This window comes from Macaca nemestrina, chromosome 18 (assembly GCF_043159975.1).
Source record: "Macaca nemestrina isolate mMacNem1 chromosome 18, mMacNem.hap1, whole genome shotgun sequence".
NCBI classification, from domain to species: Eukaryota; Metazoa; Chordata; class Mammalia; order Primates; family Cercopithecidae; genus Macaca; species Macaca nemestrina.
The window spans coordinates 1,654,524-1,678,894 of record NC_092142.1 but is presented as its reverse complement, the minus strand read 5'-3'; the positions used below and the strand labels follow the sequence as shown (position 1 = coordinate 1,678,894).

At 59.1% G+C, this 24,371-nt stretch overlaps 3 protein-coding genes across 3 annotated transcripts; all 3 read left to right on the top strand.

The window, feature by feature from the left end:
- The first annotated feature begins 7,285 nt into the window (after nucleotides 1-7,285).
- LOC105485947 (mastin-like) lies at nucleotides 7,286-9,525 on the top strand. The gene is made up of 5 exons (XM_071083665.1): nucleotides 7,286-7,487; nucleotides 7,663-7,843; nucleotides 7,995-8,269; nucleotides 8,827-8,987; nucleotides 9,088-9,525. The coding sequence occupies exons 1-5, from the start codon at nucleotides 7,427-7,429 to the stop codon at nucleotides 9,256-9,258; spliced, it is 849 nt and encodes a 282-aa protein (XP_070939766.1). The 5' UTR covers nucleotides 7,286-7,426; the 3' UTR covers nucleotides 9,259-9,525.
- Nucleotides 9,526-13,525: 4,000 nt separating this feature from the next.
- On the top strand, nucleotides 13,526-17,405 carry LOC105485948 (mastin-like). The gene is made up of 5 exons (XM_071083664.1): nucleotides 13,526-13,703; nucleotides 13,903-14,083; nucleotides 14,306-14,571; nucleotides 16,725-16,888; nucleotides 16,981-17,405. Exons 1-5 carry the CDS (start codon nucleotides 13,556-13,558, stop codon nucleotides 17,143-17,145), a joined length of 924 nt encoding a protein of 307 aa, XP_070939765.1. The 5' UTR covers nucleotides 13,526-13,555; the 3' UTR covers nucleotides 17,146-17,405.
- A 1,834-nt stretch (nucleotides 17,406-19,239) lies between these two features.
- On the top strand, nucleotides 19,240-23,622 carry LOC105485865 (putative serine protease 29). The gene is made up of 9 exons (XM_011748442.3): nucleotides 19,240-19,515; nucleotides 19,702-19,976; nucleotides 20,173-20,184; nucleotides 20,269-20,356; nucleotides 20,481-20,541; nucleotides 20,706-20,886; nucleotides 20,981-21,246; nucleotides 22,934-23,097; nucleotides 23,212-23,622. The coding sequence occupies exons 1-9, from the start codon at nucleotides 19,240-19,242 to the stop codon at nucleotides 23,365-23,367; spliced, it is 1,479 nt and encodes a 492-aa protein (XP_011746744.2). The 3' UTR covers nucleotides 23,368-23,622.
- Nucleotides 23,623-24,371: the final 749 nt, after the last annotated feature.

The window sequence follows — 24,371 nt, the reverse complement described above, 5'->3', positions numbered from 1 at the left end:
GTTTCTCCACCTTTCATCAGGCAACACTTGACACCTTCTGGTTCTTGGAGAGAAGACAAACGTCCCCTCCCCGCCAGGTGTCACTCCCTTTCATCCTAAGAACAACTGTGACCCCCAAGACGGGGAGGGAGACAGAGAAATGGGACCCGCATGTTCTGGGATTAGAGAATACAAGTCTTTAAAATAATCTTGGCCGGGCGCAGTGGCTCATGCCTGTCATCTCCGCACTTTGGGAGGCCGAGGTGAGCAGATCACCTGAAGTCAGGAGTTGAAGACCAGCCTGGCCAACATGGCGAAACCCCGTCTCTACTAAAAATACAAAAATTAGCCGGGTGTGGTGGCTGACTCCTGTAATCCCAGCTGCTCGGGAGGCTGAGGCAGGAGAATCACTTGAATCCGGGAGGCAGAGGCTGCAGTGAGCCAGATCACGCCACTGCACTCCAGCCTGGGCGACAGAGTGAGACTGTCTAAATAAAATCTGCCAGGTGTTTTAAAGACTGAACTCAACAGACATTTGTTGATTGACTGAAAGATGGTACTAGCACCAGCTCCAGCAAGGGGAGACGTGCCATGCCCCCCATAGGCTTTATTTCAGGAGAGCCGTCAAGCTTCACACAGGGCAACGGAGGCTCCCAGGGAGGAAACCGTGTACTCAGCATCACGGTGCCAAGTTGCTGATTTAGAATGAGGTCATTCTCCTGCCTCAGCCTCCTGATTAGCTGGGACTACAGGCGCCGCCACCACGCCCGGCTAATTTTTTGTATTTTTAGTAGAGACGGGGTTTCACCGTGTTATCCAGGATGGTCTCCATCTCCTGACCTCGTGATCCGCCTGCGTCGGCCTCCCAAAGTGCTGGGATTACAGGCGTGAGCCACCGCGCCCGGCCATTCAAATCTTTTAAATCTTTTTTATTTATTTATTTATTTATTTATTTATTTTATTTTATTTTATTTTATTTTATTTTATTTTTTTGAGACGGAGTCTCGCTCTGTCGCCCAGGCTGGAGTGCTGTGGCCGGATCTCAGCTCACTGCAAGCTCCACCTCCCGGGTTCACGCCATTCTCCTGCCTCAGCCTCCCAAGTAGCTGGGACTACAGGCGCCCGCCACCTCGCCCGGCTAGTTTTTTTTTTTTTTTTTTTTTTTTTTTTGAGACGGAGTCTCGCTGTGTCGCCCAGGCTGGAGTGCAGTGGTGTGATCTCGGCTAACTGCAAGCTCCGCCTCCCGGGTTCATGACATTCTCCCGCCTCAGCCTCCCGAGTAGCTGAGACTACAGGCGCCCGCCACCACGCCCGGCTAGTTTTTTGTATTTTTAGTAGAGACGGGGTTTCACCGTGTTAGCCAGGATAGTCTCGATCTCCTGACCTCGTGATCCACCCGCCTCGGCCTCCCAAAGTGCTGGGATTACAGGCTTGAGCCACCGCGCCCGGCCCCAGCTAGTTTTTTGTATTTTTTAGTAGAGTCGGGGTTTCACCGTGTTAGCCAGGATGGTCTCGATCTCCTGACCTCGTGATCCGCCCGTCTCGGCCTCCCAAAGTGCTGGGATTACAGGCGTGAGCCACCGCGCCCAGCCCTAAATCTTTTTTAAAAGCGTTTCTGTTTTCTCATTCTGGAGTTTTGAGAATTCTTTACACCTCCTGGATACAAACATTGTATCTTTAATAAATATTTTCTCCCTGTCTGTAACTTTGTTTTCATTTTCTTAAGAGTATTTTTTGATAAGGGTTTTTCATTTTGATAAAATCTAGCTAAGAAAACTATTTTTTAAAATGGGCCAGGCACGCTGGCTCAACCTGTCATCTCAGCACTTGGGAGGCTGAGGCAGGAGGATCCCTTGAGGCCAGGAGGTCAGCACCAGCCTGGGCAACATAGTGAGACCCCGTCTGTATTTTAAAAATGAATTACGCCATCTTTCAGCTAGTAGTCTACTATAATATCTTTTCCCATTGTTTTACTATCTCTCTTTTTCTCTCTCCTGTAAACAGTATATGTCTGGATTTGTTTTTTATATCCATCATGAATATTTGTATTTTTTTTTTTAAGATGGAGTCCCACTCTGTCACCCAGGTTAGAGTGCAGTGGGGAGATCTCTGCTCACTGCAAACTCCACCTCCCAGGTTCAAGCGATTTTCCTGCCTCAACCTCCCGAGTAGCTGGGACTATAGGCACCTGCCACCACGCCCGGCTAATTTTTTTATTTTTAGTAGAGACTGGGTTTCTCCATGTTGTTTAGGCTGGTCTCAAACGCCTGACCTCAGGTGATCCTCCGGCCTCAGCCTTCCAAAGTGCTGGGATGACAGACGTGAGCCACTGTACCCGGCCATGCTTGTATTTTTAAATTTCCTCTTTTTTTAAAGTTTTTTTTTTTTTTTTGCTAATATTTGTATAATATTTTAACTGGTAAGTTCACTCTTTCATATTTATTAGAATCATTGATTTACTCAGACTGGTTCCTATTATCTTATTATTTTATAAATTCAGTTATTTTTGTCTCCTTTTTTTCCCCTTCTCACCTTTCTGAAACAGACAGCTATGTGTGCCCTCAATCAGATAGAAAGTTTATCAGCCTCTCACATCCCCTGGCCTTTCTTCGTCCCCTGAATCCAGCATGTTGATACCATCTGGACTGTTAATTCTGGGTTATTGTGGATACATTTTCTCTTTTTCTTCAGTGTTATCAGTTTTTAAAAGATAACATTAAACTTTATCACGCTATTTGATTTCCTTTGCTGAATGTATCTCTTGCAACATTTTCTGTAATTGTCTTTCCTTTTATTTAAGAGTTTTATATAGACTGTTTTAAACGATATGAAAAGTTCGAGATGCACTGTGCCTGAAAATGCATTTATATTGCCCTCAGCCTTGGGTGGCAGTTTTCTTGGATAGCGTGTTCTGGGTTCTAAGTTATTTATTTATTATTATTATTTTTTGAGATGGAGGCTTGCTCTGTTGCCAGGCTGGAGTGCAGTGGTGCGATCTCAGCTCACTGTAAAGATCAGAAAGATACCCTGTTTCTTTTACCCAGGTAAAAGAAACCCCGTCTCTACTAAAAGTACAAAAATTAGCCAGGCATGATGGCAGCCGCCTGTAATCCCAGCTACTCAGGAGGCCGAGGCAGGGGAATCACTGGAACCCAGGAAGCAGACTGCAGTGAACTGAGATCGTGCCACTGCACTCCAGCCTCGGTGACAGAGCGAGACTTTGTCTCAAAAAAAAAAAAAAAAAAAAAAAAAAAAGAAAGAAAGAAAAGAAAAGAAAAGCAGACAGACTTGTTCACAGAAGCAGCCAGAGTCAAGGACCTGGACACTGACCACCCTCCTCGGTCGCTGTGGATGGGCTATTTAAACATCCACAAGGAGCCACTTTGCGCTTCTCAGCTTGAAGAGAACTAAAAAGCATGGTGCTGGGGGAGACCCGGGGAGATCGGCACTCTCAGAGCCGAGGGCAGGATGGAAATGGCTCCAGCCTCCCCACAGGGCAAGCTGGCTGCAATCCAGGACGGGCCGAGCCATTTCCACCCTGTGTGAGCCGAGGAAAAACAGGCCCCAGGCCCCAGAAGACTCCTTAAACGGTAGTGCTGTTTGCCGGGTGCGGTGCCTCACGCCTGTCATCCCAGCACGTTGGGAGGCCGAGGCGGGTGGATCACCTGAAATCAGGAATTCGACACCAGCCTGGCCAACATGGTGAAACCCCGTCTCTACTAAAAATACAAAAATTAGCCAGGTTTGGTGGCACATGCTTGTAATCCCAGCTACTCAGGAGACGGAGGCAAGAGAATTGCTTGAACCTGGGAGGCAGAGGCTGCAGTGAGCCAAGATCATGCCATTGCACTCCAGCCTGGGCAACAGAGTGAGACTCTATCTCAAAAAAAAAATAAATAAAGGTAGTCCTGTTTATGTTTGTGGTGGCAAGAACCTGGAGATAAAAACTACAAACTCTTCAATTGAAATGAATGAATCCCTTGTGTAACCATATCGACATCCACACTGCAAGGGGTAAAACGCGTGGACCAGCCACGCTGGTATCAATGTAGATGACGGCAGACACGCCGACGCCGGGGAGAAACGGAACGCTGTGGTGACGGAATGGCCGTCTGGGTCCCCTTGGAGGCACAGAAGTAGCCCTCCCTCCCTGCACGTGGGTGGACCATGCGGAGATGGTGACCCTTCCCCCGAGGGCCGTGGTCAGCCCTTTAGTGTCTGAGGCCCAGAAGGAGGAGCAGCTGCCTGGGTGGGCAGGGGTTGGGTAAGAATGGGTGTGGGGTGTTCCTGGGGCTGTCCATCTGACTCTGAACGAAGCCCCTTGCGGGAGCCTGCCTGCTGTGGGCTATCGTCAGGGTGAAACGTGTGGCAGGGCACAGACGCTCCCCAGGCCTGAGGCGTTTATGCCTCTCTCTGGACGGAAGTCTGTGACTCTGTGAGCAGCCTTAAGGGATGGAAGATGGAAGCAGACCGGGCACGGTAACCCCAGCACTGTGGAACGCCGAGGCAGGCGGATCACCTGAGGTCAGGAGTTTGAGACCAGACTGGCCAATATGGTGAAACCCCGTCTCTACTGAAAATACAAAATTAGCTGGGTGTGGTGGGTGCCTATGATCCCAGCTACTCGGGAGGCTGAGGCAGGAGAATCGCTTGAGCCTGGGAGGCAGACGTTGCAGTGAACCAAGACTGTGCCATTGCACTCCAGCCTGGGCAATAAAATGAGACCCTGTCTCAGAAAAAGAAAAAAGAGATGGAAGCGGGGATCGGGGCCACTGGTCGGCGTGTGGGAGGAAACTGGGAGACCCCCATACAGGTGGCATCTGCCTTCACCTTGATTGTTCTCTAAGTGACCCCAGCTCCATGCCCAAACCTAGGTCTGCAGACCAGTGGCAGGCACTGAAGGCCTGGCAGAGGGGAGGAGAACGGGTCCTGCTCTGTGTCGGAGACACTCCCGTGCAGGCTCCCACCCTCGGTTGGCCTGGGGGCATCTGCACCCTGCAGGGTGGGGCTTGGGCTGGGGCCCTGCAGTGAGAGATAGGGATGGGGCAGCACCTGCCGTTACTGTCCTCTGACCTCTTCCTGAAACTCTGTGGGCGGAAGGGAGTGCTGGCCACGGCTGAGGCAGCAAGAGTGAGGTTCCAGGAGGAACCCACCCTGGGCCGAGGGTCCAGGCACGAGGGCGTCACATCATCCTGAGGACCCTGGTGCTGGGGGCCCGAGAGGTCCTGAAAGCTCCTTCCCCTGGTGAGCAAGGAGAGCTACGGCGCCTCGCATGAAATAAAAATGAAGTATACAAATTAAGGCGTGGTGACAGGCGCCTGTCATCCCAGCCACTTGGGAGGCTGAGGCAGGAGCATCGCTTCAACCCAGTGAGCCGAGATCGCGCCACTGCACTCCAGCCTGGGTGACAGAGCGAGACTGTGTTTCAAAAATAAAACAACAAATGTAGGAATGGGGGTCACACTCCAGGCCATAACAAGGACCCCCTCCTCGCCGAACCCACAGGCCCTGTCCTCTTCCTAAGGGGATGGAAGACTCCTGCTCCCTCCCTTCCTCCCTCCCAGGTCGGGCTGTCTTCTCTCAAACACACACGCCTCTTCCAACACTTAGCAAAACGTTCTCAAACCCTCAGACCCCCTGGAAGCCGGGCCCAAGCCATCTTCAAGCAGCACTGCGTGGGCTGCTGGGATCACAGTGGCTTGTTAGGAAGGGAAGATGCAGAGAAACGTCCACTGTTGTCTGCTGATTCTTTCACAGCAACGAAACCACAGTCCACCAGCGACCTGTTGGCCGCACAGGGATCCAGAGCCATGTCCCGGCCTCAGAGGCTCTTGACTAGAGTCACGTGGGATGCAGGGTAGCTGGGAAAGGCATGGAGTTGGGGCACAGATGCTTGTCCTCACTTGGGGCCAGCGCCCCGTTCCCTCCAGGTTTATGGAGTCCCACCTTGGGTGCCTCGGCAGGGGAGGGGCCTCTCCAGCCCCAGGCAGTGCCCTTCCCACCTCCCCCCACGTGGGTGCCGTCTGTGACCCAGATCTGCCAACGGGGAGGATCCAGCTGTACCGGGAGCCAGAGGGTCTGAGAAGCAGGGACAGGTGCTTCACTGGTTGGGCTGGAGGGTCTGTGGTATCTGAGTCATTGCTGCAGTGGGGGCAGCTGTGATGTGGACCCCACCCCGGGTCCTGCACAGGTGACCACACCAAATGACAGCTTGGTCCTCCTCTTCCCTCACCCTGGAGATTCACTGGAGGGGAAGGTCATGTCCCTGGGACCCCCGTAGTGCCCTGACCCTTCCTTCTCTCCACCTGCTTGGAGGACTCTGCTGTGTCCATTGGAGCACAGTGGACCTGAGATCCCGGGCAACGTTCCTGGGCCTCCCGCCCCAAGCAGGGCGTTAACAGTGGACGGCGTGGTCCATTCCGGCTGTTCTGGGTAACAGTATGTTCCTGGAAAGGCCGGGTCCGCACCAGTCCCGTGGTCTCTGACAACCCTCTCCTTTGGCCTGGGTTCTGGGCCTCCTGGAGCCTATTTCTGGTTAGTAACTGTGTGTCCTTTGGGGCCGTGCTAGAGCCTTTTTCTGGTGGTTTGGGGTGTCCAGACCCTTGGGGCACTTGGTACGCAGAGAAGCAGGACTCCTGAGGGCGGGGCCAGGGCTCAGGGCCCCGGCTGCAGGCCCTCCAGTGGCTCTCAGAGACGCTTCCCTCTGTCACAGGCTCCAGTGCCGCCCTGAACAGGCCTTTTCTTCTCTCACCGTCAGCCTCTCCAAACTCTCCTTCACTGACAGGACAGGCCGGTGGAGGGCGGCACACGGCCCGTGTCCGTCTGCACCTCCCGCCCCGCCCCTGCCCCGTGGAGGAACGTGAGGTCTGTGCTTCCTCTGGTCATCAGGCCCCACAGCCGCAGTCAAGGGGTCAGATTTTTTTTTTTTTTGAGATGGAATCTCGCTCTGTCGCCCAGGCTGGCGTGCACTGGTGCGATCTCGACTCACTGCAAGCTCCGCCTCCTGGGTTCCCGCCATTCTCCTGCCTCAGCCTCCTGAGTAGCTGGGACTACGGTTCCCGCCACCACACCCGGCTAATTTTTTGTATTTTTAGTAGAGACGGGGTTTCACCGTGTTAGCCAGGATGGTCTCGATCTCCTGACCTCGTGATCCGCCCGCCTCGGCCTCCCAAAGTGCTGGGATTACAGGCGTGAGACACCAAGCTCGGCCGGGGGAGGAGATCTCTTTGGGCACATCTTGAACCCACGAAGTAGGACTCCCAGCCTCCACCCACTTCCTGTGATGGAAGGATAAAGGGGGCCCTGAGCGAGACAGCCCCGGGAGGGGTGCGTGTGGAGGCCAGTGTGGGAGGGAGCTGCTCCTGTCAGAGCCGAATCCCTGAGCTCAACCTCCGTCCCCAGAAGCTGGTGTTTGGGGTCCCCCTCCCCACTGCAGGCCTCTTCACAGATGCTGTGGCTGCTGCTCCTGACCCTCCCCTGCCTGGGGGGCTCCGTGCCCAGGAACCCAGGCGAGTCCAACCCACCCAGTACCCCCTCTGCCCAGGACCCCCTCCCTGCCCTGGGCTCAGAGCGCCAGCCCTGCAGGGGACGTGGGGACTGTCTGATTGCTGGTCTTTCCTGGTGCCCCTGAGCCCTGGGAAGACCCTCGTCCGGCCCCCTCACGCCCCTCCCTTGCCTCCCCAGAGCCCGGCGCGGGGCGTGAGCTGGTGGGCATCGTCGGGGGCTGCGACGTCTCGGCCAGGAGGTTCCCCTGGCAGGTCAGCTTGAGGTTCTACAGCATGGAGAAGGGCCTGTGGGAGCACATCTGCGGGGGCTCCCTCATCCACCCAGAGTGGGTGCTGACCGCCGCCCACTGCCTCGAGCCGTGAGTGGAGCCTGCCGTCCCCTCGGTGGGTGGGAGTGGGGGTGGGGACGGGCAGGTGTCCTGTGTGCCGGGGGCCCCTCCCGGGATTCAGGGAAAGCCCCGGTCCTGAGCATCCAGCCTTGCTCTGAGAGGTGCCCGTTCCTCTCTCCAGGGAGGAGCTGGAGGCCTGTGCGTTCAGGGTGCAGGTCGGGCAGCTGAGGCTCTATGAGGACGACCGGCCGACGAAGGTGGTTGAGATCGTCCGTCATCCCCGGTACAACAAGAGCCTGTCTACCCAGGGTGGTGCGGACATCGCCCTGCTGAAGCTGGAGGCCCCAGTGCCGCTGTCTGAGCTCGTTCACCCGGTCTCACTCCCGCCTGCCTCCCTGGACGTGCCCTCGGGGAAGACCTGCTGGGTGACCGGCTGGGGTGACATTACACACAACCGTGGGTGTCAGCGAGGCTCTCTGGGGAGGACGAGGGGCTGGGTCTTGCGGAAAATCCCTCGCTCTGTGGCTTCTGGGACCCCCTTTGCAAGCTCCCTTGCAAACCTGACCCCCTTTGCAAGCCCAGGTTTTGGATAGGACGTTTCTGGGACGGATATCAGGAACGGGGACTTGCTCTGGGCAGGCAGTTTTGGCCGCCGCTCCAGACCCGGTGTTTCCCAGCTCCACTCTGCCAATGGCAGCCGAGGCCAGGCTCCTCCGCTGTGGACGGAGGGTTGGTCCGGGGTCCTGAGTCCTGCGGCTTTGCCCCTGCTTCCAAGAGGAGCCCTGTGTCCTGGTGCTGGGCTGGTGTCCAGACCCTCAGATGTCATGTGGTCAGATCCTGACTATAGTGGACTTGGGGAAACTGAGTCACTGGGTCAGGATTCATGGGTGGGGGCTCCCCTGTGCTCTCCGCTGAAGGTCGGGGAGGCCCCGCATTGGGTGGAGTGAGGTCTTTGTTTTAAGGAAGAAGCAGGGCCCCCCACGTCCAGGTTCAGCTCCATGTTCTCCCCACAGAGCCGCTGCCCCCGCCCTACCACCTGCAGGAGGTGGACGTCCCCATCGTGGGGAACAGCGAATGTGAGGAGCAGTACCAGAACCAGTCCTCAGGCAGCGACGACAGGGTCATCCAAGACGACATGCTCTGTGCCGGGAGTGAGGGCCGGGACTCCTGCCAGGTGGGACCCCAGCCCCGCCCTGCCTCCTCCTGCCCCTGCCCACCAGCCCCGTCGCTGTGGGTGCATGCAAGGGCTTTGCTGAGCATCTCTCTCCCCACAGCGTGACTCTGGAGGCCCCTTGGTGTGCAGGTGGAACTGCACCTGGGTCCAGGTGGGGGTAGTGAGCTGGGGCAAATCCTGTGGCCTTCGTGACTACCCCGGCGTGTACGCCCGCGTGACGAGCTACGTGTCCTGGATCCGCCAGTGCGTCCCTCCGTTCCCCAGACCCTAGCTGGGGTGCAGTGGGGTCTGCATGATCCAGGAGGCCCCGTCTTCCTTGTGGACACCCCTGCTGTTCCCCAGTCCCAGCCTCACCCTCCCGCGGGTCTCTGCCCCGATACCCTTCTGCTGCTCTCAGCCTCTCAAGGCTCTGTGTTTTCCTGCCGGCAGGGGGCTCAGGGAGCAGGGGAGGGGCCCTCAGAGATGAGTCGGGAGTGGGAACAGAATCCCAGAAATCCTAGATGACTTCTTGTGACTTGACTCCATTAAACAGTGTGGAAACCGCTCCGGGTCTGCGGTGTGTGTCTGGACTGTGGGAGCAGCTGGGGGTCACCGAGTGGGGTGGCCAGGCTTGGCTGCAGAGCCCGGGTCCTGGCACTCTCAGGCCAGGCAGGAGAACAGGGATGGGCCCCAGGGCTGGCAGGGGACGGCTTCCTTTCTGCTGCACCCCCTCCCCCAGCGCACACAGGTCTGTCAGGGCCATTGACATTGGAGCGTCTGTCCCAAGCTGACGGACTTCTCCTTCCCTCCGCTTTCCAGAGCCACCTCCTCCTAGAACTCCCGCGCCCTGACCCACCACCAGGGTCCTCCTGGTCCCACAACATGTGGCCCTGAGAGCAGCTGGCACGGTGCGGGGTCCTGGTGCCCATGGGGCCCGGTTCTTTCTCCCGATGCTCTAGGCCCCTCCATCCCCAGACAGTGTTTCCGGCCGACTCTAGACTTTCTCCTCCTTTTCTGGCACAAAATCCTCTTTTTTGGATTTCAAATGTCCTAAGTCAAGATTCTCTGGTTTGTGTTCTGCAAATGTGACCCCACAGTCCCAACCCCAGACATGCTTCCTACAGGGGTTCTGTGGGCCCACAGCTTCCCTGGGAAGCAGGAGGCCCCTGGGCACCTCTGGATTTTCTGGCTGTGACACGTCCTGCTGGTCATCCTGGACGCCTGGCCTGGGGCACAGGAAGGTGCCTTTGAATGCCCAGAGCCTGAGATTCTTGGGGGGTCCTGGGGTGGTGGACAGCACAGTGGGGAGAGGTGGACAGCTCAGGGCCCCCATCTGTAACCTGCCCGGTTTCTACCTGACTCCAGGCCCCACACTAGCCCCGCGTCCCTCGGGAACCTCTGGGACAAATGACTTTAGTGGAAAGAGCCTGCTGTCTGTCCTGAATCGGCCGTGGGGTCCTGTCCCCGTCTTGGGCTGCATCGGCCTCATGCTGTGTGGGGTTGGTTGCGTCTCCTTGGCTCTGTGGTGATGCAGCATGGCGCCCGGTGCACTTGATGACGCTCTGATTAATCTCTGCTTGAACCAAGAGCTCAGAAGCGGGTGCTGGGGCTGCTGAGCCGGCAGAGCAAGGGTGTCCAGAAAGGCAGGCGAGGGGCCACGTCAGGGCTGGAGAGCCACTCCCTCCCCACTCACTGTCTGTGTGTGGCCTGCTGGAGGTCAGCCCCACAGAGCTGGCGTTCCCTGCGGGCATCCTGGGCTGCCCTTCTGTGCAGGCCCCAGAATCTCAGGCAGAGCTCAGCTTGGGGGGACCTGCCCCGATACTTCAGTCCCTCCCATCAGTGCCCAGTGTCACTTTGGGAGCCACGTGGCAATTCAAAATCTGAAGGCTTGAGAGCTGATCTCCCTCCCGCGTCGTGGATAAATCCTGGAGACAGCTGGTGCTTCTGTCCAGAGTCAGCTCCCAAGGGCTCTCAGGCCATTTCCTCCCCAGCCCCACACCCCATCCCTGCCAGATGCAGCGGCAAGAGGTGGGTCGTGGAGGGGTGCACAGACACCCCCCGGACCCCGGGCATGGGAGAAAGGGAGCCCCTTCCTCACTCCTGGAGGCCCCTCAGCTCAGACCCCTGCTCTCGTCTGAAGATTTGTGGTCCTGCAGATCCACATGTTGAAGCCCTAACCCCTGGGGCGATGGGATCGGGAGGGGGTGCTTTGGAAGGTAAACAGGGCATTCATGCCCTTAGAGAAGGAACCCCAGAGAGCTCACTCCTCCCTCCCAGCCTGGAGCACCCAAAGAGAAGGCACTGTTTATGAACCAGGAGGTGGGTCCTCCCCAGACCTCGGACCTCCATCCTCCGGGGTCACTGGGAATGAATTCCCGCTGTGCGTAAACCGCCCGGCTGTGGCCTGTTGCAGCCGCCGGCAGAGTCCCTCCGGGCACGGGTGACCCAGGCCTCCTCACAGGCCAGGCGAGGGGTCTCCAGGAGGTCTTTGCTGACACGAAGGCCTACGGCTGAGCCTGCGGCTGAGCCGGCTTCCCAAGGCAGGGGAGGGCACCAAGCAGGGGAAGAGCCCAAAATTCTGCCGTCCACTCTGAGAGGGGAGCCGGGCACCGCGGCCACAGGTCTAGAGAACAGGGAGATCCGTAGCGGTGGACGGAAGGTTCTTGGGGCCCGGGGGAGCGGTGACAGGGATGGGAAGCGACAGCCACCAGAAGGGTGTGGACTTTTCAGGGCGATAAAAATGTCGTACAATTGGGAATGGCGACAGCCACATGCCTCCGAATGCGTGAAAATCGATGAAGTTCCACCCTCTAAATGGGTGAATTGTAAGTTTTTGTGAACTCAATCTCAATAACTCTGTTAAAAAAAAAAAAAAAACCCAGATAAATATGAAAAACTAAAAAGAGGTCAGGCACAGTGGCCCACACCTGTCATCCCAGCACTCAGGGAGGCTGAGGAGGGTGGATCACCTGAAGTCGGGAGTTCGAGACCAGCCTGGCCAACATGGAAAAACCCCGTCTCTACTAAAAGTACAAAATTAGCCGGGCGTGGTGGCGCACGCCTGTAATCTCAGCTACTCAGGAGGCTGAGGCAGGAGAATGGCTTGAACCTGGGAGGCAGAGGTTGCAGTGAGCCGAGATCGCCACTACTGCACTCCAGCCTGGGCAACAAGAGCGAAAATCGGTCTCAAAAAAATAAAATAAGAAATCTTCATTTCCCCAATTCTTTCACAACGGCAAAGCGGCAACACGAGCCCCTGAGGGGCCTCCTCGTCATACGGGCCCACACACGGCCCCAGCCTTCCAGGCACCCCGCCCTGCACGTCGGGCATCACCAGGGCCCTGTCCTCCCGAGGCAGGGTCTGCGGCAGGACCACCCTGGGCGTGTGCGGTTATTGGAGTGTGGGGAGTCCCTCTGCGGGGTCTTGGCAGGGGTGGAGTCTCTCTCTTCAGGCAGTCACTGGTTTGGGTGGGGCCCAGCAGCAGCGGCACAGGGCTCACAGGTGGTGGCCAGGACACTGCGCCCACCGGCGTCCTCCACCCTGGTCCCTCGCCTCCCAGGTTCCGTGCTGATTGGAGGCCTCTCCCAGGAACAGGGAACTCCTTCGGGTGATGGTGACAGTCTCTTTTTTTTTTTTTTTGAGACGGAGTTTTGCTCTGTCACCAGACTGGAGCGCAGTGGTGTGATCTCAGCTCACGGCAACCTCCGTCCCCCAGGTTCAAGCGATTCTCCTGCCTCAGCCTCCCAAGCAGCTGGGATGACAGGCACGCACCACCACGCCTGGCTAAATTTTGTATTTTTAGTAGAGACGATGTTTCAATGTATTGGCCAGGCTGTTCTCAAACTCCTGACCTCGGCTGATCCCCCGGCCTCAGCCTCTCAAAGTGCTGGGATCACAGGCGTGAGCCACTGTACCCAGCGGACAATCCCTTCTTGTTTCCTCTCTGGCTGGGGGAGGCCGAGGGGGAGCGCCCCCACCTCAGAGATCTCACCAGTCCTGGCGCTTCGGCTCTGGGGGAAGCCGGGGAGCCTTCTCCTCCAGGACCCACGGACGCCCGGTGCCTCGGAAAGAGGCAGGAAGAGGGTGGGAGGCCCCGTCCCCTCCCAGTCCTGTCTGCCCCTTGGCTGCCTCCGCCTCCCACTCAGCCCGCCCTGGAGCTCTCCCAGGTGGGTGGGAACTGGGGGCTCTGCGCCAGGCCCACTGGAGGAGGCAGCGGCCCATGCCCGGACCCCACCTCCCAGGGAGGCTGTGGACCGTGAACCCCCGGGCTGGAGCACAGGCCAGGCCCTGGCTGTGCTGGGGCGGCTCCTGCGGTGAGAGGCCTTTCCTGAGCATTGGCGGCCTGGCCCAGCCCGGGCATCTCCCGCAGCACTGAGCACTCCTTGAAACTCCCCATTCAGTGCCAAAGCCACCACCTCCACCGGGGGCCTTCCCCGGGGCCTGGCGCAGATCCCGGCTGAGATGTTGATGGTCTGACTTGGGAGGAGGGAAGCCCCGCCCACAGGCGGCACAGGCCCCGCCCACTTTCTATGCTGAGATGATAAAGGGGGCTCGGAGGCGCCCAGAGGCAGAGGCCAGAGACACGACGATGGTGAGGGCCAGGTTCCTCTCGAGTCCTCCCAGACCTGGGATCCAGCTTTGCTCACCCAACCCTGCCCTCCCCCTAACCCTGCAGATGCTGTGGCTGCTGTTCCTGACCCTGCCTCGCTTGGGGGGCTCCGTGCCCGTGTTCCCGGGTGAGTCCTTATCCAATGCTCCCACTGTCCTGGGACCCGCCCTGACCCCAGGCCTGCGCTGGCTCTGGTGGGGCGGGTGCTGAGCACCCCCTGGAAGCCACTGGCTCATCCTGGGCTCTGGGGAACTGTGTGTGGGAGGCCATGCTGGCCCTGGGCAGGGCGCCTGGGCCTCTCACAGCCCCTCTCGCCGTGTCCCCAGATCTCAGCCCAGGGACTAAGTGGGCGCACGCCGTAGGGGGCCACAGTGCCCCTCCCGGGAAGTGGCCGTGGCAGGTCAGCCTCAGGACCTTCGACAAGGAGCAAAACCAGTGGGGGCACAGCTGCGGGGGCTCCCTCATTCACCCCCAGTGGGTGCTGACCGCAGCCCACTGCGTGGCACTGTGAGTGGCTCACCCGAAGGCCTGTGGTGGGAGATGCGGGCGGGCGGAAGCCGAGGGGCCCCGCAGTGTGGCGGGGCCGTGTCCTGGGGCAGGAGGCGGCTCAGGTTCCCGGTGGTATTGAGCCTGTGGAACAGGAGGTCCCAGCTTTGAGCCCCTGGACGTTGTTTCTGCTGCACTGGGGGCTGAGGCCCCCTGCCCTGAGAGGCAGCTGGTCTCTCCCAGGGCCGCATGGGAGCCACAGACATACAGGGTCCAAATTGGACAAGTGACGCTCTATCGCCACGACCAGCTGACGAAGGTGGCCCAGATCATCCTGCACCCCAAGTTCAACATGAGCCTGTCAGCCTGGGGGGGCGCAGACATCGCCCTGCTGAAGCTGGAGACCGCCGTGACACTGTCCGATCTCGTCCACCCGGTCTCCCTGGCCCCCGACTCACTAATGCTCCTCCCGGGGATGAAGTGCTGGGTGACCGGCTGGGGGACCCTCGGTAAGATCAGGGGAGGGGGGCGAGGAAGGACTGGGCAGCACTCAGGCAGGGTGCATGGGGACGGCAGGTGTGTGCCCAGGCCACAGGTGGGCTCCAGGCCTCCCCACCAGGAGGCATCTTTAGCTCTTGTTTAAACCTTGGAGACAGACAGCTGCAGGAGCTGGACACCATTTCTCGGTTTGCAATTGTCTTTTTTTTTTGAGACCGAGTCTTGCTCTGTCCCCAAGGCTGGAGTGCAGTAGCGCAATCTTGGCTCACTGCAACCTCTGCCTCCTGGGTTCAAGCGATTCTCCTGCCTCAGCCTCCCAAGTAGCTGGGACCACAGGTGCGCACCACCACGCCCGGCTAATTTTTTGTATTTTTAGTAGAGACGGGGTTTTGCCATGTTGGCCAGGCTGGTCTTGAACTCCTGACCTCAGGTAATCCACCTGCCTCGGCCTCCCAAAGAGCTGGGATGATAGACATGAGCCACTGTGCCTGGCCTCGGTTTGCAGTTGTCAAAGCGAGTAATGCATCTGGATGGCAGGACTCCCAGGGGCTGGCCAAGGATTCATACCCAGGGCCGTGGCCTTCAGCCCATGGCTCTCTGGCCTCGCTGCCCAGGCATGGTCTGTGTCTGTACTTTTCCGATGGAAGATCCTAGGGGGAGAGTGGGCTCCTGTTTCACTTCCTGGCCCTGTCTCTCGGGCTGTTCATCTCTAGATTCCGTGCTTGTTCTGAGAACTCCCTTTGTCCATACGCCCGGCATTGAGGTGGGGAAACAGGCTGGGGAGGGGGAACGGCGTGCCCAGGGTCACAGAGCTACGCTGTCCTTCTCAGAGAGGCTCCCCTCAGCCTTGGCTCCCGGGCCTGCTGTTGCCGACCTGGCCTGTGTCATTGGCTGCTCGTGGTTCCGACCCTGGTAACCGCAGGGGAATCGTGTGCTGGACTTGGCCCCTCGGTCCTCCCTGAACAGCCGGCGTTCTGAGTGTTTTCCTCTGGGACTTACGCATGATGATGACAACTTCACGATGTGGTTTCTCTTCCCCAAAACCCTCTTTATGGCGGTTGTCAAAGACAGGCCACTGCACCTCGCTGCTCCCCAGAATCACAAGACCCCGCCACAGCCAGTTCCGGCTTATTCCCTCAAAGCCATCTGGCAGCCAGGTGCACTGGTTCACACTCACAATCCCAGCGCTTTGGGAGGTCCAGACAGGAGGATGACTCGAGCTCAGGAGTTCCAGACCAGCCTGAGCAACACAGAAAGACCCTGTCTCTAAGAAAAAAAAAAAAATTAGCAGGGCGTGGTGGGAGCGCCTGTATTCCTAGTGACTGGGGAGGCTGAGGTGGGAGGATCGCTTGAGCCCAGGTGGTCAAGGCTGCAGAGAGCTGTGATCACGCCACTCCACTCCAGCCTGGGCAAGAGCGAGACCCCACCTCAAAAAAAAAAAAAAAAAGGTGCCGGGCGCGGCGGCTCAAGCCTGTAATCCCAGCACTTTGGGAGGCCGAGACGGGCGGATCACGAGGTCAGGAGATCGAGACCATCCTGGCTAACACGGTGAAACCCCGTCTCTACAAAAAAAAAAAAAAATACAAAAAACTAGCCGGACGAGGTGGCAGGCGCCTGTAGTCCCAGCTACTCGGGAGGCTGAGGCAGGAGAATGGCGTAAACCCGGGAGGCGGAGCTTGCAGTGAGCTGAGATCCGGCCACTGCACTCCAGCCTGGGCGACAGAGCAAGACTCCGTCTCCAAAAAAAAAAAAAGGTCTGGGTTTGAGGCTGCCTTCCAGGCGGCCTTCCGGGCTGCAGGCGCCTCACTGGCTGTCTCCAGGTCCGGAATGTTGCAACTTTTCTTCCTGACTGGTAATAAAGTAGCGAGATCTTCCAAAAGCCAGAAGGCGCAGCTCTCAGGGTGACTCACGGCTTCAGTGTGGCTGTTGCTTATTTTCTAGATGGCTTTTTCTCCTATTTGTTGGAGCTCTGGTCTTTAATTTTGGGAAAGTCATGTTCTATAGCACCGAAGCCCTGCTTCCATTGGAGCTTCAGTGTGTTGTTTCTGCTGAGTGGGAACATGAGCCCAAAAGGGGCTGCCAGGCCCAGGCTCCCTGGCAGATGGAGGGAGGGCACGAGCCCCCCCCCCAGGACCAGCCATGCTCACCCAGTCCCTCCCCACAGCGCCGCTGCCCCCAGCCCCCCACCTGCAGGAGGCTGAGATCCCCATCGTGAGGACCCGAGCTTGCGAGAGGATGTATCACAAAAGCTCCGTTGCCCACGGCCAGGGCACCGTCATCAAGGCTGACATGCTGTGTGCAGGGAGAAAGGGGCAGGGCTCCTGCCAGGTGAGACCCCGGCCCCGCCCTCTGCCCTCGGTGTCAGCCGTGGGACCTGCCTTGCCGTGGGGCCGTCCCCTGACTGTGTCCTCTCCATACAGGGCGACGCTGGGGCCCCACTGGTCTGTTACTGGCTGGACACTTGGCTCCAAGTTGGCGTGCTGAGCTGGGGCGTGGCCTCCAGACACGGGAACTACCCTGGTGTCTACACCCGGGTGATGACCTATTCCTCCTGGGTCCGCCAGCACGTCCCGCTGGAGCGTTGAGAAGGCTTTGAGAGCTGGGGAGCCGACCTGTCCCCCTGCCATCCCCGCCGGGCCTCCCCTCAGCTCCCCTTCCTGCCTCCAGGCCCTGTTCCTGTCCACCCCGCCTGGCCCCCGAAATACCCCATCCTTCCCTGACCTGGGGGTGAGGACACAGCGGCAGGGGAAGCTCAGAAGCTGGTGTCCCGTGGGTGTGGGGGAGGGGAGGACGCACCCAGGGACCTGCCTCCTGCCTGGGTCTGCCATGCTATTAAACTGTGTGAACAGCAGCCTCCGAGTCTCCGATTCTCTGATGCGTCCTGGGCCGTGGTGGGACTTCCTGGTACACATCCCAAGGTTCTGGAGGGCTCGTGGCCAGCCTGGAGTGACCGCACCTTCAGGCCAGGCTGGGGGCCCACGGGGAGGGTGTGTGGTTCCTGCCCATTCTGGGAGGGCTGTGCTTCCCAGAGGCGGTGCCTGAGCTCCCTGAGCGGCTCAGCCTTCCCCGCAGGTTCCCACAACCCAGGGATGAGCTACCTGTTCTCTCCCCAACACCCACCCCTGGCTGGGACAGCTGTTTGCTCCTTCCCCTCATTCCCCCAAATCTGTGACATCAAACCCAGCCTCGCTGCACCCCAGTTCCGACACGGAGCCGCACTGCGGGGCCAGCAGCCTGAGCCTGCTGCCTCGGCCGGGTCTCCTCCTTGGACCTCCCGGAGTCTCGGGGTCAGCTGAGGACACAGCCTCCCTGATCTGTGGGGTCTCTGCGGAGCTCGCTGCCCTGGAATTTGGGGGACCCCAGCTCTGCCCCTGAGCAGCTGCTCCCTCATCCCTCCTCTCCAGGCAGAGGAGCCGCTGTGGGTGTGGGTCCCCATGGTTGCCCTTAAGACTCCAAACAGGACACAGTGGCCCCATCACAGCCACAGCCACAGCCTGGGCACCACGAGGCCATGTGGTCCCAGGGCCCCTGCTGGTGAGCTATGGCCACTCCCACTTACCTGGGACCAACACTGTCCATCCCCAACTCTGGGGGAGACGGGAGCACCCCCACCGTGTGGGCTTCCAGGAGCCATAGGGAGGCCCTGCCTCCGCCCTGCTGAGCCCCTCCTGCTCCCCGGGCCCCTCCGAAACAGGGGATCCATCCCCCTCCCAGGGTCTCCTCCATGATAGGGGCCTGAAGACAGCTTCCTTGGGGGTCTCTCTGCACCCCCTCCTGGCCCCACCAGGATTTCGGATTCTTCCCAGAGCCCAGGCTTCCTGGGATCCCGGGGGGCCTGCATGGGCCACAGGGCCTTTGACCCTGGGTGGACCTGAACGTCCCCAGACTGGGCATCAGATCGGGTTTCTGTTATCAGGGGTCTGCGGGGAAACGGCTGAGAAAGTTCAGTGAAGAAACGCAGGGGGAAACACCGTGGCGCCTTCTCTCCAGCTCTGGGTGTTTGGCTGCCTCGTCAGCTCCCCCGCCGGCCCCCAGGCTGGGGCAGGACAGCCTCGCCCTGAGATGGATGGGGCAGGGGGTGCCCAGAGTGGCTGCCTCCGCCCCCGGGCCTCAGCAGGAGGGTCTCCCTGGGTGCCTGATGCTCTCAGGCTCGCCACCCTGCCGTGGCTGTGACCATCAGATGGGATCGTCTGTCCATCCGCCTGACAGGCAAGGGGCCGAGAGACCTCTGACCTCCTCACCTCTGGCCGAGGAACTTCTGGCTTTTAGTGCAAACTGCCCACCCCAACTACACGCACCTCCAACTTGGGAAGCCCGAGGTGTGCTGCAGGGGTGGGGGGCACACAGAGATTGGGGAGGGGCTTAAGGCTTAAGACTGGAGAAAGGGATTTAGGAAGAAGTCGGGGAGCAGGTGGGGGCCCAGGCCAGAGAGGGAGGGAGGGAAGAGTAGGGACCGTGGGGCCTCAAGGAGCATGGGGGTCAGGCTCCCTACACTCTGGGCAGGATGTGAGCCCCCGAGGCCCCTTCATTAGCTCTGACTGGGGTCCCAGCACCCGCTGGAGGAGGGAGGGGCCTGGAGCTGCCAGGCCTTTCTCACGGTGCCTGTGACCTGTTGGTGGGGGTTCCCAGAGGAGGACCAGCTTTCACCGAGGCTGGGAACAGATGGCCCGGGCTGCAGGATGTGGGGCACCCCGAGTCCTCCAACACTGGACAGCCGCATCCCACTCTCCTCCCGGGTCCTCTCTCCCTCTTCCCTATCTCTCTCCTCTCCGTCCCTTCCCTCCCTGCCTTTCCGGCAGCCTCTGTGGTTGCCAGTCCTGGCTCTGTCCTCGAAGTCCCGTGCTCCCTGGAAGAACCACGGCTCTGACGCCGCCACAGCTCCGAAGCTCTTGCCCAAGACCCAGGGTGCAGCCGTGGCACATCCAGGGCAGCATTTCTGCCCCTGGGCCCCTCCGGTCAGCACTGCATGGGTCTCTCTCCTGTCTCTGGAGCATAGTGCTCCGCTGGTCCCAGCACCTTGGGAGAGCCGAGTGGGAAGATTGCTTGAGCCCAGGAAGTGGAGGCTGCAGTGGGCTGTGTTCATGCCACTACACTCCAGCCTGGGCGACAGAGCCAGACCCTGACTCAATTGTGTCCTGAAGGCCTCTCTGAGGACAGAGGACCTCTCCCCAACCACACCCACCAGTGAGGTGTCTCCACATGCAGACCCCAGGGTGAGTCGGCTGGAGGACATCTGGCCAGAATGGGCTTGGCCAGTTGCGGTGGGCACCGTCACAGTGGGCACCTTCCTTGGACAGTCTGCTGGGCCTGTGGCCCCTGTCCTGGGAGCGAGCCGCACCTCCACTCGGGGCCACCTCTCGCCTTCACGGGGTGCTGCAGCACATGAACTGCTGGCAACTGTCCTGGGGACCCCATGGTGGGAGGCAGAGCCTTGCCGCTGCCTCGGGCTCCTTCCTGAGCTCCAGACCTGAGTTTTTTCCAAGGGCCTGGCCCTCCAAACCAGCCCCGTGATGCTGTGGCGTCCTCTTGGAGGAACAGGCAGACCAGAGGGCCCCAGCACCGCCCCAGTCGCACTCTGCCCTCACCCTCTCCTCTCACCCCTGTCCTGCCAGCCTGGGCTGTGGGTAGGGTGGAGACTTGGAGTTTGGGTGGGAGACAGAGAGGAGGAGGGGGTGAAGAGACGCCTCCTGGACCTGAGGCCACCACAGGGCCCCACCCTCCTGCTGCCCTCCTCCTGTGGCTGAGGATAAAGAGGCTCCCAGGGGCCGGGGAAGAGAGCTGCTGAGTCCCGGCATGGTAAGGGCACCGTCCCCTCCCCGATGCCTGCAGGCGGTTCCCGGCCCCCAGGCCACACCCCACGCCCTCTCCCCTGATCCTGGGTCTGAGCCCCCAGCCCACACCCCACGCCCTCTCCCCGCAGATGCTGCTGCTGCTGTTCCTGGCCGTCTCCTCCCTGGGGAGCTGCAGCGCGGGGAGCCCAGGTGAGTCCCGACCCCACACAGCCCTCCCTTCCCAGGGGCTCTGCCACCCCTGACCCCAGGATCCAGGGCACACGTGCACAGACCAGCTTCTGCCCGAGGGCAGGTGCGGGGTGAGGCTCGGGTGGCAGAGGCCGGGTTCCCTGACCTCCTCCCGGTGCTCCCAGTGCCCGTTCCCGAGAATGACCTGGTGGGCATCGTGGGGGGCCACAACGCCCCCCAGGGGAAGTGGCCGTGGCAGGTCAGCCTGAGGATCTACAGCTACCACTGGGCCTCCTGGGTGCACATCTGCGGGGGCTCCCTCATCCACCCCCAGTGGGTGCTGACTGCCGCCCACTGCATTTTCCGGTGAGTCCTGGGCGGGGCACCCCAGCGAGGGGAGGTGGGAGTGGGACCGCCGCAGACCAGGCCCCCTGAGCAGCCCGGGTCCATCCTCCCCCAGGAAGGACACCGACCCGTCCACCTACCGGATCCACGCCGGGGACGTGTACCTGTACGGGGGCCGGGGTCTGCTGAACGTCAGCCGGATCATCGTCCACCCCAACTACTCTGTCTTCTTCCTGGGGGCAGACATCGCCCTGCTGAAGCTGGCCACCAGTGTGAGGAAAACAAACACTCTCGCGCCGGTGGCTCTGCCGTCACAGTCTCTGGAGTTCAGTGACAGTGACAACTGCTGGACCACAGGCTGGGGCAGGGTCAGCTTGTTCGGTGAGAACCAGAGGGACGCGGGACGGGCACACGTGGGGGTCCTGGGAGGCTCATGAAAGATTAGCGCTTGGTTTGCACATTCTGGGGTCTCTCTTGCTAGGGTTGGGGGTGCAGGGTTCAGGTGAGCTGCCCTAGGGATACAAGCTCATAAAACAGAGGGAGGAAAGAAAATGAGCCTTTGGGGTGGGTGGGAGGAGGCAGCGACCGTGCTGTGCGTGTGTGTCTAGAACACGTATTTTATGCATATTCTCGTTGCAAGACATTTTCTTCGTTTTGTGGAAAAGAAAATGGGTTCAAAGAGGGCACGAATTTACCCATCTGTCCATTCCTCCACTGAAGGTTTCAGGGACCCTGAGGCTTTCTTCATTTCCTGCTTCGGGCCTCTGTTCTTTGAAAGGCAATACCTGGTGCTGTTCTAGAGCGCATAGGTCCCGTCTCCCTTTTCTAGAGTGCGTGCGTGGATCCCGCCTCCCTTTTCTAGAGTGTGCGCATGGGTCCTGCCTCCGTTCGCTAGAATATGTGTGTAGGGTCCCATCTCCCTCTTCTCCCAATTTAAGAGGTATTGGTGGATGGGGGTGGTAGGGTGGTGGGGGGTGGGAGTGGGCGCGGTGACTCAAGTCTGTAATCTCAGCACTTTGGGAGGCCAAGGTAGGAGGATCACTTGAGCCTAGGAGTTCAAGACCAGCCTGGATAACACAGGGAGACCCCACCTCTACAAAGAATTAAGAGAAATATGGATTGGACGGGCGCAGTGGCTCACGCCTGTAATCCCAGCACTTTGGGAGGCCAAGGCAGGTGGATCACCTGAGGTCAGGAGTTTGACACTAGCCTGGCCAACATGGTGAAACCCTGACTCTACTAAAAACACAAAAAGTAGCCAGGCATGGTTGTGGGCACCTGTAATCCCAGCTACTCAGGAGGCTGAGGCAGGAGAATCGCTTGAGCCTGGGAGGCAAAGATTGCCGTGAGCTGAGATTGCGCCCCTGCACTCCAGCCTGGGTGACGGGGCGAGACTCCATCTTAAAAAAAAAAAAAAAAATTAGCGGGGCATGGTGCTGCATGCCTGTGGTCCCAGCTACTTGGAAGGCTGAGGTTGGAGGATCGCTTGAGTGTTGCTGGAGCCTGGGAGGCGGAGGCTGCAAGGAGCTATGATTATGCCGCTGTACTCCACTCTGGCATTTCCATTCTGCGTTCTTGCAGCTTTAGAGGTTCTCCTCTTTGGCCGGGCGCGGTGGCTCAAGCCTGTAATCCCAGCACTTTGGGAGGCCGAGACGGGCGGATCACGAGGTCAGGAGATCGAGACCATCCTGGCGAACACGGTGAAACCCCGTCTCTAGTAAAAAAATACAAAAAACTAGCCGGGCGAGGTGGCGGGCGCCTGTAGTCCCAGCTACACAGGAGGCTGAGGCAGGAGAATGGCGTAAACCCGGGAGGCGGAGCTTGCAGTGAGCTGAGATCCGGCCACTGCGCTCCAGCCCCGGCGAGACTCCGTCTCAAAAAAAAAAAAAAAAAAAAAAAAAAAAAAAAAAAAAAAAAAAGAGGTTCTCCTCTTTAACTCCACCTTAGGCCGTGCAGGCTGAGCATCCCAGGTCCTGAGCTGAGGCTTGGGGTGGGGAGGGGTCCTGCCATGGTGCTGGCCGGGGGCCCCTCCTGAGCCGCTCCTGACACCCATGGTTGGTTTCTGCAGATCCGCTGCCGCCTCCTTACCGCCTGCAGCAGGTGAAGGTCCCCACACTGAGCAACGCAGACTGTGAGCAGCAGATCCACGACGCTTTTCCCGGTGCTGGAGACAGAAAGTTCATCCAGGACGACATGATCTGTGCCGGCCGCACGGGCCGCCGCACCTGGAAGGTGACACCTGGCGCCTCTCTCCTGCCATCTCTTTTCCTGTCTGCAGTTCTGAGGCTGGACTGGGATGAGCAGGGTCCTGGGTCTCTGGTCAAGCTGGGCCTTCCTTCTCCACAGGGTGACTCAGGCGGCCCCCTGGTCTGCAAGAAGAAAGGTACCTGGCTCCAGGCGGGAGTGGTGAGCTGGGGATTTTACAGTCATCAGCCCAGCATTGGCGTCTACACACGAGTCCAGACCTATGTGCCCTGGATCCTGCAGCAAATGCGCCTCTAAGCCCCGGGCCCCTCTCAGCTCCCTAAAATCCAGCTCATTCCTCGTCTCGGCCCCTCCGCTCCCTGCTCCTTCCAGCACCCACCTTCTCTGCTCCTCCATCCCACATAGTCCTCACTTCCCTCTGCCTTTTCAGACCTGCACCTTCCTCCCTCACACTGGGAGGAGGAGGCATGGAAGGTGCTTTGAATGGGGGTGAGGTTAGGGATGGAAGTCCTGGAGCCAGTTTGCAGTGTCGTCGCATTAAACTGTTAGCAAAGCAAACCAGAAGTGGCCAGTGTGTTCCCGAGTGTGGGTGCGGCTAGCGGGGCGGGGACTGGGGCTTCCTGATGCGGGTGCATCTGCTCTGGACCGTCGGGCTGTAGAAATGGCTGCTCCAGACCAGGCATTCACTGGTGGTGGGGGGAAATGATGGATGGGTGGCAAGAGCGGGGAAATATTCTCAGTGATGACTTCTCTTGGGGCCCAGCTCCCAGCCCAGCCCTCCACTAAAAGTCCAGGTCAGCCTCATCACCAAAGTTCATCCATCTACCATCTATCTACCCACTGAATCCATCCACTCATCCAACCATGAATTCATCCATTCATCCATCCACCTACCCACCCACCCACTAATCCATCCATCCATCCATCCATCCATCCATCCATCCATCCATCCATCCATCCATTCATCCATCCACCCACCCACCTATTGATCTATCCATCCACCCATCCACCCACCATCCACTAATCCATCCATCCATCCATCCATCCATCCATTCATCCATCCACCCACCCACCTATTGATCTATCCATCCACTCATCCACCCACCATCCACTAATCCATCCATCCATCCATCCATCCATCCATCCATCCACCCACCCACCCACCTATCTATTGATCTATCCATCCACCCATCCACCCACCATCCACTAATCCATCCATCCATCCATCCATCCATCCATCCATCCATCCATTCATCCATCCACCCACCCACCCACCCACTAATCCATCCATCCAACCATTC